Below are 15,191 nucleotides of genomic sequence, written 5' to 3' on the forward strand. Positions count from 1 at the left end.
TCTATCATCTTATCCAAAAGGAATTGTTTAGTTATTTAACAGTAAAAGAAGTGGATTTTGGCCTGAAATTTGCCTGAAATTATCGAACGTTATGTTCAAGATTTTTATGAAATGAGTAAGCCTTTGAGCACAAGAGAATTGGGGCTAGGAGTGCCAATTCTTAATTAATGCACTTATGGAGTTCTATAGCTTTTAATCAACACAATATTATTTTTAGAGAAATTTATATAACCCACACATCTTTTATGAATTTACATATGAAATTTTGATATTTACACTTAATAATGCCCTGTTGCCATAAATTTATACATGAAAATGTGTGTTACACTTTTAAAATAATACCGATAGTAGAATTTTTAATGTGATGTTAAAGATTTCAATCATATGAATGTAGATATGAATGTTATGCGTGAGATATGTAAATATATATGAAGTTAGATATGTAAAAACATATGGATTGAGGGATATTTAATCTTATAAATGAGAACTGTAATCAATCATCAATTCAGTCATGCATCAAGTGCATCAAGATATTATGCAATTTATAGTTTAATTTTTAGCTTTTGCAGCATATGAGAATTTAACTAAACCAAAAACTAACATAGTTATAGCACATATGTTATGAGACTAACATTAAGGGACTGTTTGGATCAGCCGCAGTTTTTCAGTTTTTCAGCTGTAGCTGCGCAGCCCCACAAAACTGCGGCGGGAAAGTTGATGTGGGGAAGCTGGTTATTTGTTTGTTATAACTACGTGAATATAACTGCAGGACAGTTGTTTCACAAAAAATGACAATTCTGTCTCTATTTAGCAAAATTGTTTAAAACAGAACTGTGATAGTCACATATTTGATCAAAATTACTAAATTAATTATTTATTAAATAAAATTTTAACATTAATCGATTATTAATTTATTAGTTATTAATTATATCAAATAAGAGTTATTTATAATTTTATTAAATAGTTTAAATTTTTAAAAATATTTTGTAATTAATTAATTATTAAATAATTAATATAGAATTATCTAATTATAATTAGTTTGAAAACATATAACTTAATTATTAATTATTAATCACCCTCGTTTTCTTCCCCCCCTTCTCTACCCGAAATCCGCACATGCCCCTGACCCTTCCGATTTCGCCCAAACCATCGCCTTCGTGACCGAACCTTGTGATACAGTTACATTAGAGATAACTGAGAAGGCAACGTCTGGATCAGGAGACACGGTGACCGAAAACTCCCGTCTCTCTCTTCCTTCCGCTCTGCTCCTACCCGAAACCATGGAAGCAGCCGCCGAAACCATGGAAGAAGGATGGAAGAAGGTAACTTCACATCCTCCTTTTTGAGCGAAGCGCTCGGGTATTATGGTGGAGCGCTACGAACAGCTTCCCATGAACGTTGGCCGCAGGGTTCAACCCGCGGCAGGATGCATGCGCAGAATACTGAACCAAACAATAAAATTTCTCATCCCGCCGCTACAATGCAGGGTCCCCGGTCCCAAACTGGACCTAAATCTATGCTTCCAAATCTTTTCATAACTTTGATGATTATCATTAGTATATAGTAAAGATTAACTATCAATTTTTAAAATATTTCATTAAATTTCAAGCAACAGAATGAGCCAGCAGAAGAAATGAGAAACTTCAAGCGAAACCCAAAGCCAATAAGATTCATTTCCTTCTTGACAAGATCACCTTATGATTAGGAGGTTGACAAAATTTTTTTACAGGCAGACCCAAGTCTTGTATATTTACATATCTAACAGCTAAACTTTACTTCTTAGAGTTATACCCCCCATCACATCAGATTTATCACTGCTTTGACTTTTAAAATGTGAATTAATCTTTTCCATGCTTAGATAAAATGGCATATAAGTAAAAATTGAAGTTTAGGTGTTAGATATGTAAATACAAAGGAATTGAGTGTTATGTATGTAGGTGTTAGATATGAGGTGTTAGATATGTAAATACAAAGGAATTGAGTGTTATGTATGTAAATCTTACATGGGTCATTTACATACACACGCAATTCTTTACATTTATAACACTCAAATTTAAAAAAAAGCCTAAACTTTAACATTCTACCCGAATTCAGCTTCTGTATTCTATTTTCAGATAACTGCAGAAAATGAAATTATACAACAAAACTACTTCGACTGATCAGTATTCTGCATTGAACATGATAATATTTCGGGGCATTTATTTAGATATCACACAATACTTCACATATCTAACATCTAAAAATTCATATTTACCAACGTGGCACTCAAATCTTTTACATCACATAAAAAATAGCGCCTTTACTATATCACATAAAAAATAGCGCTGTTATTTAGATATCACACAATACTTCACATATCTAATATCTAATATCTAAATATTTTCATGCATAAATTTATGACACCAAGATTTTTGTTAAGCGTCAATATCAAACTGAGGGTTAGATATGTCAAATAGATATAAATTGTGGTATGCATGTAAAGTTTCCTAATATTTTTCATGAAAGCAACTCGATGAATTTTCACATTTAAAGCACGGGCACAGTGCAACTTAAGGAATTCATATACAAGATTCTACAAAGCCTACCTCCATAAGCAATGCGGAGATTCATATTATGCACTGAGGGAAACTGAGGCAATGTTTGACAGCTTAAACTTGCGAGGTTTCTTGGAATTAAGAGGCTGAAAGAGGATCTCAGTGTAAGGCTTCACAGCAATATCATTCCATTCCAGAGGTGAAGCTGCATCGCCTCGAAAATCCCGAGGAGAATAAATGATATTCAGTCTTGATCTACCTACATAACAACATTTATTTCAGTTGAAAACATAACACAAGATTTCTGAAAGAAAATGAAATATGGAAAGAAAAGCTCCAGGAGAGGAAGAAAGAAATTTCATTAATTAGCAAACTATTAAAGCGAGATATATATAGGGAGTCTATGCTAAGCAAATAGAAAGATAATTACAGCTAAGTACAATTAGCAAAGCCTATGGAAAACCAACATAGGTTATAATGTAGGTTTGTTAATAGTTCCCCTCAAACTAAAAATATTTGGAGATATTGTTAGTTTGTCCCGAAGAGTGTAGAATGTAGGGGTCGGTAAGGATTTAGTGAAGATGTCCGCTATCTGTTCCTTTGACGGCACATAATGTAAAGTAATCTCATGTAACTGAATGTGATCACGAATAAAATGATAGTCAATGTCAACATGCTTGATTTGAGCATGGAAGACTGGATTTTTAGTGATAGCCATAGCAAATATGTTATCACAGTAAATTGTAGTAGGAATAGTTACAGAGACATGAAATTCCTTCGGTTATCGCCGAAGAGATGATCTGATACTTGGTCTCTGTTGAGGACCGAGCAATAGTAGGTTAAGTTTTCACATTCCAAGAGAAAAGATTAGGACCAACAAAAGTGCAATAGCCAGTAATATACCTTCTATCATTCATGTCACTAGCCCAACTAGCATCAACATAAGTGTGAAAGGTCAGTGGATCGACTTTAAATGGTAGGCAGAAATCTGAGGAACCTTAAAGAAACCTGAGAAGAAGCGTAAGATCTTGATAATGAGACTGAAGAGGGGCTTGAAGATGTTGAGATTGAGAATTCACTGCCACCATGTCTGGTTGAGTTAAAGTGAGGAACTAGAGAGAACCAACTTGTCGATAATGAGAAGGATGGGACAATGGTGCAGTAGTGTCAGATGAAGCCTTGATGGAAATGATTTGAGGTGTAGATAACCGATTTGCAAGTAATCACACCGGCATGATTCAACATCTCATGAACATAAATGGTTTGGTTGAGATGATAGCCTTGGGGAGTTGGTAATATTGATCCCGAGAAATGTAGAGACCAAATACATAAACTACATTGAAAAATGATATTGTAATTCTTGTTAAAGTTGCTGCTACCAATATTATTACTGGTTAGAAGTATATCATCAACATAAAGTAGTAGGTATAAAAGATGAGAATCCTTGCAATAGATGTAGAGAGATGGATCAACAGTACTTGTGGTGAATCCAAACTTAGGTAAATGAGTGGTGAAAGTATTGTTCCACTGTCTAGGAGCTTGCTTGAGACCGTAGATGGATTTTTGTAGAAGACATACATAAAAAGGATGTAAGGGACCTTTGTAATCTAGTAGTCGATGCATATAAACCATTTCCTCGAGATGATCATGCAAGAAGGCATTGGAGACATCCATTTGGAGTACCTTCCATTTGTAATGGAGAGTGATAATAAGGAGAAGTCGAATCGTAGAATTTTTGCAACAGGACTGAAAGTATCAGTATAGTTAAGGTCATACTCTTTGCTAATATCCCAGAGCTACTAGTCGAGCTTTGTAGTGGGCGACAGATCCATCATTATCATATTTGAATTTATTGGTCTACTTACTTCCAAATACTGGATGATCAGTGGGAGAAGGAACCAGTTTCCACGTCTGCTTAAAGGTTTGAGGTGTTTCATGTAAGTCTTGATCATGTAGAAGATCAAAAATCACCTTTTCAGGTCTGGTACCAGTCTGAGAGCGAGTGATCATAGAATGTTTTGGAGGTAATGGCTTCACACTTTGGATGTTGTAGGAGATTAAGATACCTTGGAGCTTGATGTTTCTCGGGTTGCTGGAGTTCTGGTGGGCTAGATTGTTGACGTGGGAATAAAGGTGAGAGGATTTGTAATTTGAGGTGTTGTAGGTTGCCTATCGAATTGAAGCTTGGAATTGTAAGTAAAACCTGATTCATTAAAAATTACATGTCGACTTATAAACATCTTGCCAATGGATGGATCAAAGCATTTATGACCTTTGATGTGAGAGGGGTAGCCCAGAAAAACGCAAGATAGAGATCTTTGCTGCAATTTGTTACGAGAGATGGAAGTTAACCAATGAAAGCATTGAGATCCAAACGAGTTGAGGTGTTCATAGTGTGGGGTGTTTCTATATAGAAGCTGGTTTGGTGATAAATGGTGGGTTACTTTAGAAGGTAAGCGCTTGATCAAGTAAATGACTGTATGAACCGCCTCAAGCCAAAGAGAGGAGGGTATATGAGAGTCGGCCATCAACACAAGTGTAGTTTCCAAAATATGTCGATGCTTATGTTCAGCGAATCCGTTTTGCTGCGGAGTATAAGGACAGCTCGCTTGATGTATAATACCATACTTGTTAAGTAAACCGACAATTGATGACCAGTAAATTCCCCACCATTATCAGAACATAGAATTTTTATCTTTTGGTTGAATTGAGGTTCAACTTTTTGTTTGAACTTAATAAAATGAATAATAACCTCAGATTTGTGAAGCATGGGATTAATCCAAGTGTACTGTGAAAAATCATCGATAAAGAGCACATAATATTTATATCCCTGAGCAGAAGCTATAGGGTAAGGTCTCCAAACATCAGTATGAACTAAAGCTAAAGGAATACATTGTGTGTTAGTTGAGGTAGAAAAATAATTGCGATGACATTTCGTAGTAGCACAAGAATCACAAAAAATAAAAGTTTTGGGAAATATTGAGATGTGGTTGTTGAGTAGAAAGTAGATGAAGAACGTGATGAAACGGATGACCAAGCCGTTGATGCCACCTGTTGGAAGGGGCCACCGACACTAGAGCATGTGAATTATCGACAATGCAGCAGAGACCATGGCAGCAGAGATTTTGTTGAGTCGTTCAATCCTTGATTTGATAGCCATTTGCATCAAAATTATCATACAGTTATTATCACGTGCTAACTAAGAGATAGAAATCAAGTTGAGAGAGATTTGGGGAGTGTGTAGTAATCTGGAAGGAAAAGCTTACGATGCAGGGTAGGTAATATCCCGAAACTGGAGTGTTTGATCCGAACTGTATGACCATTACCTACTATAATTGTCTCATTCCCTTGATAAGGTTCTGGTTGTTGTAGCTGACTAAATTCTAAAGTGAGATTGTAGGTAGCGCCAGTATCAAGATACCAATCGGGCTTGTGACAGGAAGTAGAAGTGAGATAAGGTGCCTGGGGAGTAGTAAAGGGAGTAGGGGCTGAAACTTTGGGTTGATAATCCCTGTTAAAACGATGCCAGCAATGAGATGCCACATGGCCAGATTTATTACAGATTTGGAAATAAATGGAACCATGAGCTTTAGGCCTAGAATTGGATCCATCGACCACTTTCTTGGATTGGAGGCGGGTGCTTTTGCGTTGCCTTTGAGGAATTTGTTTTCGCTCTTGAAGTTGTATAAAGCTAGCCGAGGATAAGGATCCATAGGATTGGGGGTCTCAGTGGAGAGATTGATTTCTTCACTAGTTAGAAGAGCATATAATTTGTCAAGACTTATAGGACTTGATCGCGTTCTTGAGGCAGTTTTGAAAGAAATATATGAGGCTTTCGGGGTGGGGAGGGATAGAAATTTCTGAAATGCCTAAATGTGCCAATCCCTCAAGTATGTTAGAGGAGTTGGATTCTTCCATAGTTGCAGAAGTACAAAGCCGAAGCAAGAAATAGGTGTGAACCTTGGCAGGAAGGCTCACGATAGAAAAGAAACATAAATCCACCGAGAGAAGAGTTGGAAGCCTTGTTCGGCGACATAAATTCATGGCATTGTGTTCCTGCTTCAGTCAATCAAAGGCACAGCAGGAGGCCGATCGCCTCAAGTTTGAAGATGCCTGCGCGAAGGCCACTGAGGCCTCCTGAAATAGGCAGGAGCAGTTTAAAAAGTTGGCGGCAGGGAAAGCGTTCAAGGGGAAGAAAAGAAAGAAGGTACACCGAAGATGAGCCAAGATCAGTGCAGACGAATTTGAGAGCAGAAAGAAGACTGGAGAAAAGAAGAAAAGAAAACTTGATGAGGACTTCAGGAGACCTGCTTTGATACCATGAAATAAAAGCTCCCGGAGAGGAGGGAAGTAATTTCATTAATTAGCAAGCTATTACAGCGAGATATACATAGGAAGTCTATGCTAAACAAATAGAAAGATAATTACAGCTAAGTACAATTAGTAAAGCCTAAGCAAAACCAACATAGCTTATAATGTAGGTTCGTTAATAATTTCAAACCTGATAACATATATAATACATGCAGCAACTAATTGTTGTAATAATTTTTTTCCCCACACAATCAAATAATATCTTCTAATATAAGATCAAGATCATTGACATTGATCTGCAAGCCAGAAACATTGAGTGATCTAAGTTACTGGTGTTTTAAGAATATTTGGTTGCAGATCTGTCGGCCGTTATTTTTTGAAAGGATTGATTTTTGTAAAATATGAAAATAGTTTTAATATAAATATAATTTTTGAAAGTAACATTTTAATTAAAAATAGATGAGACCAAACGAGTCTCACATATTAAATAGTTTGGACGGTTGAACACGATACCACAAGTAATACACTATCCCGAAGGATAAACATAACACTTAACAGTAGGCTCAACTACCTGAACTAAAAAGTTTGTGACATCCGTTTGATCTGCAAAACCTTTTATGTATGGCCGGCAAGTTCCCCTACCTAATATAGGTATTAAATAAGGTTTATTTTATCTGGGTTCCAAGTTCCCTATAGAGGCAAGCTCCTATAGTTAATTACATCTTAAATGACTAGGGTCACTTAAGAAGACTCGATTAAGATCAGTGGTTCTGTCTTCCAGGTTTCAAAATTTAGGCTTCCAACATTGGAGATGGGAAAATCAAACGGGAGTGAATCAAATACAAACAGTTATTTTACGGAATCCAAAGGAGCGAAGAATAGGGAACATCACAGATCCAGGGAGAACCCCGGTGGCTTTATGTTTTGAAATAATGTTATTCAATGTTTAATCCTGCAATTTACTTTAGAATTTAGGACTTACATTCACACGATATATGATCGTACAACTGACCTAAAAAGATAGGAGGATTTACACCGTACAACTAACCTCGGAATCTTAAAAGTGTTAGGACTTATAATTGCACAATGAAGTTATGTAAAAGCCTATAGATAATGTGATGATTTATATTGCGCTAAGTAAACTACCTCGAAGTCCTATGACTTGTTATTTAAACTAAGGAAAATACTTAGCTGATGTGAACTTGTTGTACTGTTACAGATCCATCTCGAAGTTGCTTTCCTGTGTATCCTCGTCGTGCTGCCCACGGTATTCGCTCCAAACTCCCTGTCGTAGCACCTTCGAATTCGATGTTAATCTTAAGGGTACATGCAATTGTTTAGTCAACAATCTGCTGTCGGGTACCTCCTATGAAACCGACTACTGCCTCCTACTCTAAGTTATAGTATGTAAAAGAAATAGTAGCAGGTACAAGTATAATAACATAATTTAAGAAATGAGTTAGCATGCCTTGTATCAACAACAGAAATACCATCTGGAAAACTCAAGAAAGCGGCAAATGACCCATGACGAAAGAAAAACTCGAGAAAATCAGCAAATGACTCATGACGAAAATTTCGAAGCAAAAAAACAGCAAATTGAAATTCAAAGAAAGTCACTGAAAACACGGGAAGATCCCGGAAAAAGACAACGAGTGTTTTACCAAAAGGTTACTCCTTAGCTCGATACTGGTAATCGACAAGTGGACAAAGTGGACAACCAAGTTATAATACAACCAAGTTATAATACATTTAAAATTTACATTTTAGCATGCACATGGATTTCAGGCATTCAAAAAGGTGTATCAATTTTGTAATAAAAATATTTTTTATAAATATTGTATTTGTTCTTATCATGTCTATTCTTATCAGTTCTAAAAATTATGATTGTCCACGAGTCGATCACGCCGTCGGTTGTAGGACTGCCAAAATATTATTCTGCTCTACCACCAGCAAGCTTTTATCATCATCGCCCTAAGCCCCAAAACAAAACCGACCTACTTGCGACCTTGTTTGATGACATATAAAGCAAAAGACTATATATGCGTATTTATGTATCAGACATAAGCACCAAAAACATAAACCAAGAAGCAAGAAAAAAAAGAATAAAATTAGGGGTGAGAGAGAGGAGGGATTGATCCACCGATCCACCCGAAAGGTTGAAAAGGTGAAGGGTGAATCGGCCCTCAAAACTGCGTCTAAAATGATCGACGAAAGAACACAAAAAGGCGGCCTAATGATCCTCGAATCAACCCAAAAGGGTATCATCTCCTCCAATTTCACAAACAGATCAACCCAAGAAGGGTATCCTCTCTAAATTGTATTTCAAGCAAGTCAAAACGTCAAGAAGATTGAACCTATGTGACGACTACAATCATAGCCCACAAATATAACTCAAAAGCCCTTGAATCCGTAGCTAAAAGGCTACAAAATAATCTAAAAAAAAAAGAAGCAACCCAAATATCACCAGTTAAAGCTAGCCAATGCAGCCTCAATGCCACCAAACCATAAAAGCCTCAAAAGCCTCTGAAAACTCCAAACGAGTCAAAACAAAACTTCGCAAAAACCAAATGCCCGAAGCATTCCAAAACAACTAGCCCAACCATCACAAAATAGGTGCATTTAAATATCACAAAACTTAAACTTTCTCCAAAAAAAAAAAAACAAAAAGGCAATGAAAATCTAAAACAGGCCACATGGAGTCAAATCTTCACTAAATTAGCCTGTATAACTTCGAATTCTCATGAATATAAACATGTTAAGAATCTCTAAAGATATATATATAAACAATGAGACAAACTGCAGTCCTGCATTACCTCTTGGGTGTTAGAAATGTAAAGACATAAGAGATGAGTGGTATAAATGTAAAGAAGCAAAGCTTGTGTTGAATATATAGGCATATAGAGATTGGGTGGTATGTTTGTAAATACTCCAATAAGTATAGAATTGGCAAGTGTTTGAAGTTTTGCATATGCAATATCAGATTTGGGTGTCAAATATGTAAGTACTAAAGAATCGTGTGGCGTGCAGGCTTTCAACTCCCCTGTATGATTCCCATTCGTCGATAGTTTTGTCCCAATTCAAGAATAAATCTGAGTTTTCTCTCCTCAAATAATTTCACAGTGCTAGCCTCTCTAGCATCCTTAACATTTTTCACAAAAAGAAAAAAAAGAAAAGTTGTATTTTTAATCTGTGCAACTTGCTCATATGTTCAAACTCACCAATTCGATAATCATTCTCATTCTTAACACTAAACTCAATTTGTTCTTAAGATGACCTTAATTTCCCAATTCCATGTGCATTAGAATATACATTCAGGGGCAAATTCCACGTGAAGCAAATTAGAAAGATTACTCATACCGCCAAGAAATCATCAGAGAAAAAAACGCCTAAACACTTCCTCATAGATTATGAACCGTAAATAATAAAGACTAGTCAGAAATCTTGACATCATTCGAGTGAGATTTACAGTAAGTTCGAGTGAGATTTACAGTAAGATTCAAATATCAAAGATGTTTCAGATTTTTAATAACCTCACACATCTTTTTCTAATATGGAGAGTGTATGAACAACAAACGAATGCTTCATGATGCCTTTTAAAATTTCAGTAAGTACGATAGAAAATCCTTGATCATTTCTTCCACTAAAAAAAAAAAAACGAATGCAGGTTTTCAACACCTTCAGCACATCCTATAAAGTGTAAAGTATATGCAAAGCAAACCTTTAATTCATGCAAGAAAGCCTCTTAATGCAAATCCAGAGCAATTTTGAAACAAGCCCAGAGAAAAATCCGACAGCACCTTTCCTCCAGAGATTTTCGGCTAACCTTGTTAGTCAAACACACAACTAAGCAAGAATATCGAGCCAACAATCAAGAATACCGAGCAGCCCAGAAGGAATACTCAACCAAGCAATAGTGTCGAGCAACTGAACATGAAATTCAAGCAAGACAAAATTTTGGCAGCCCTCCACCCTCCTTTTGAATTTTTCAGCCAACCCTAAAGACCTCCCCAAGGTGGGGTTTTATAGGCAAAAGAAAGAGGAACAACCACCTATCAGCCCTAATGGTGGCCGAATGGGATGATGGGAGAGGAGGAGCATTTAGGGAGAAAGAACAGGCAACCCAGGGGAAAGGAAGGGTCGGCCAGGTGGAGTTTCACCGTTGGAGAGCGAAGGGTCGGCGCTCGGTTGAGCGGGGATCGAGAGGGCGAGCCGCGAGTGAAAGAAGAGAAGAGAGAGCCATCTCGTGTAGACAAGGGTGAGCCTGTTCATGAATGGCAGAGGAGGCGGAAGCTAGGGCTTCGCTCGTGCGGCCTCGGGTTCGGTCGATCGCTGGAGCTAGGGCACGAGGGGGGCGAGCAGACTTCGATCGAACCGCGACTAGGAAGAAGGGAGGGAGGCTAGCGCGGTTTAGGTGAAATAAGGTTTAAAATAAAGATTTCTTTTATTTTTATTATTTTATTTTATTTTATTGTATTATATTATTTAATTATATTAATTAGCGTGTGATTTATTCGTGTTTGAAACCCTAGCAAAGTGAGTATCTTTCTTGGGTAAAATTGACACTCCGGACGTGCCGGCGCAGTCCATTTTGTCATCTGAGGTCGTTTGACTATTTTTTGAGAATCGTGCCAAATTCAAATAATAATTCGTGCATTTTCTTATGTGTAAGGAACCCAAGCAATATAAATGTCTTTTCAAAGTAAAATCGACGTTCCTGGCGCACCGACGCAACCCTTTTCGTCATCTGAGGTCGCTCAGACAAGTTCATCGATTTGTATGCAATTTGCTCGTGTGCGGAATTATGATAATATGAGTGTCCTCCCTAGCTAAAAATGATGTCCCGGAAGCGCCAGAGTATTCAGTTTCGCCATTAGAGGTCGTTCGAAGAAGTTTACATTTTCACCTTTTTTAAGCTCAATTCTAGTCAGACCTTGCGCAACTTAGTGAATTTTGTGTGTTTTGTGTGTGCTGATAAAGCCATAAAGGGGTTTTCCTAGGGCTTGAGATCCTATCTTGAGATCCTATTGGAATCCTATTGGAAACTTCTCTCTGAGTCTCCACATGGTGGTCCTTAACCACTCGACCAAATGACGATGGTTTGAGATCACCCATGCAAGACATCACAAGAGAATCAGGAAGTGGTTCGAATTTCTAAAAAGGGGTGGGTCCCACCTCTAGTCCTCTAAGATAGCCGATAGGAAGCCTTAGAGCTAGATCCTATAATCTAAGAAGAGGAAAAATGACCTCAAAATGAGGTCAACAAGATCAAACAAGATAAAATGAATAGATTGTAATTCCCCTTCTTTAAACATTCTCCTATGAGTTTTTAAAAAATTATATCAACTAAATTTATCCCGGATGGAATACTATACATGCTTAAAATTTCAAGTTAATAGACATCTTTAAATAAATTTGTTGTGTTGTGGAAAAAATGACACCAGAGAGTTTATTTTAAGACCATTCTATCTTTTGTTTGAAACGCAGGAGCTTTCCTATTAGATCATAAGTGACCAAATTAGGAAAGCGCCCATTTTTTATTGAAGTGCATTTTTTTTTCTTTTGTTTTAAAATTTTTCCCCCTTTTTTCCTTATCTAATTACGAAAATTTCTATTAGGAGATTATTTATATATTTGTTTTTTTTTTTGAGGGACCTTTTGGTTTTTTTTTTTTTTTATATTTTTAAGATCATATCTCTGATTTTTACCCCCATGAATGATGTATCTTTTTCCTTTTTGCAAGTGGTGTGTCTGTAACATATAGAGGAACAGGGGGTAAACCTCCTTAACATCTATACCATGACTTTTCATGATTTTCTTTGTTGTTTTCAGCCACAGATTTTGCCTCTATCCCCTTTCAAATATCATTGATTACCCATGTTTTCATCTCCTTACTATTCCTCCTCCACTATCTCCCCACAAAACAAGCTTCTTAAACTATCTTCTAGTAACCCTACAACGATATTATTTTGATTATGCTAATAATTTTATTGATATTTTATTAATTAAATTTTTTACATGTTTTTATTTAGGGGAAGTTACATACATAGTACACAATTGTTCTGTATATACATATCTCACATCCAAATCTTCACATTTACCGGCATACCACTCAATTCTTTCGTATAATATCAAAACTATCACTAATTATCATTGTTCACAAATCAAATTCACATTTTCATGCATAATAGTGGTATGAAGATAAATATCAAAATTTTAGTGTGAGATATGAAAATACATAAGAATTCTATGTTACATACATAAATTATCCTTTTATTTACTATTTTAAAAATAAAACAATTGATTAAAAAAATCATCAAAATTTCTACGTATCATGAATGTTTTTAAAATTAACTATCATTGCCAACTTTAGCTATCATTGGCTGTCAACCACCACCATTATTGTTTCACCAGTCATTACCCACTTAAATCAACTTATTTAATTTTCAATAAAAGTTTTAAGAAAATAAATTTGAAGGCACCTAAGAAATTTTATTTCAAATAAAAAAATAATAAACAAGAACTAAAAGGATAAGATAAAAAAATAAAAAATGAACCCAAATGGCCTGTTAACATCTTAGTTATGTACAGATCATGCACATACAAAGATAAACAAGAAGTAGCATAGAAATGACAAAATCTTTTACATTAAAAATTCAGTAAAAAAATTGAGATAATTTCCAAACGAAATAATTATATTATTGTAAATCAAAGATTTCCAAAAAAGTGTTTCCCCATAACAAGAGAAGGCCTTAATATTATGCATGCTGACCCCTATATGTGTTCCATGAGTAAATATGATCGAATTTCAACATTCATTTTTAGGTGGGTTCATGCACATAAAATCTCATTACATGATTTTTTGCCCCCATAAAACATTTTTATTGGTGCATCGTTTTACGAAATGAACCGCACAAGCGCGTTCAAATCGTCGAGATGGTTAAAACGAGTCTTTTCACATCCGAATCGGGATAAAATTATCTAAACTTAATATAAATTTATGCACTTATATGATAATACTAATAAATATTTATATTTATATATAATAATATATAATATTCATATTCAAATTTAAATATTTCCTCAATAATTTTCATTAAATTAAATATTAATTAGATAATAATTAAGCTATCCCAATTCAAAGAGAATTAATTTGCAATAATTTTCTTGCCAAGTATTATCTCAATGAAACTGCTCTCAAAGGTGGGAGGGAGAATTTCATATTTTTATTTGCAAAAATACCTGACATTAATCTTTCGCTCCCCAAATAATTTTACCTCACAAATTCACCGGTGAAATTTTTCTCTTTCCCACTTTCATCTGTCACAGCGGACTTTCATTTAATTGGTCTCCATTAAAAAAAAAAAAAAAAAAAAAAAAAATCTAAGGCCATACCTCATTCTGCCCCATCTCTCCTCACCGGCAGCAACCCCATCGCCAACAAGCTACCCTATCTCTTGTTGGAAAACCCCTTTTCTCCCCACCGGCGATCCACTCTTCCCGTATGCAAACAAGCACTCTCCTTGCTCGGTCCAGCACATGAAACTCCAACCTGTCTTCGCATCTCACGATCACCTTCGGCAAACCAAAACCTGCAGTCAACTCCATGCCACCCTCAAAATCTCCTGCCAAAGGAGCCCAACAACTCCATGCCACATAAAGTTGGTGCCCTCCTGCTCTCACTTCTCCCTCACGATTCCAAGCTGTCATTCTCCTCCCATAACAGGCAAAACACCCTGCACTGCTGCTCCTATCTCCCGCAGCTACCTCTCGCCAGCCTTTCCACTTCCCTCTTTGAGACCTGGGCATAAATGGATGCCACTTAGCTCCGCTGTGCTCCCAGATGGTGTGGACCAAAGCTCAGAAGCCTTCTCTCGCAAATCTGCCACAATCAAAAGCCTCCTTTACCATCTCCGATCACACATTCAGAAGGTCCTCTATGGAAGGGGAGTCGAATCTGTGAGGAGAAATTAAAGCCGAAATAAGCTATTACCCCTAAAGCGGATCTACCGACATACCAACCCTTGTTCGTCTTTTCTGGAGTTGCACAGCTTGCAGGATTTTGATCATTATGAAGACTCATTTCCATCAGGTGAGACTATTATCAGAATTGGACCAATTCAAGGCGGCCTATCTATGTTCGTCGCAAATGATCCCACGGTGAGGGGTTGAACATATTATCCTATTACTGTTAAAAACAATAAATAAATAAATAAATAATTGAGGGCTCAAAAGATTGCAGTGTAGTGCAAGCTTCCATGCATAAATCATGTTGATAATGGAAGAGCTAATTTGTCAAGAGATAATGACATACCTGAAGGCTGCCGCAGAAGAAGCCTCGCTGAGGAT

The 15,191-nt window shown here is 36.4% G+C and overlaps 1 protein-coding gene across 2 annotated transcripts in view; it reads right to left on the bottom strand.

The window, feature by feature from the left end:
- Nucleotides 1–2,414: 2,414 nt before the first annotated feature.
- The window catches only part of LOC110030348, a 53,260-nt gene continuing 40,483 nt past the window's right edge, over nt 2,415–15,191 (bottom strand). For both annotated transcript variants that reach the window (XM_020733020.1, XM_020733019.1), the window contains one exon: nt 2,415–2,793. In XM_020733020.1, the coding sequence (XP_020588679.1) occupies nt 2,612–2,793 (182 nt within the window). In that variant the 3' untranslated portion in view covers nt 2,415–2,611. The remainder of the gene's footprint in view (nt 2,794–15,191) is intronic.

The sequence above is a fragment of the Phalaenopsis equestris genome, unplaced genomic scaffold, assembly GCF_001263595.1.
Source record: "Phalaenopsis equestris unplaced genomic scaffold, ASM126359v1 Scaffold000703, whole genome shotgun sequence".
NCBI classification, from domain to species: domain Eukaryota; kingdom Viridiplantae; phylum Streptophyta; class Magnoliopsida; order Asparagales; family Orchidaceae; genus Phalaenopsis; species Phalaenopsis equestris.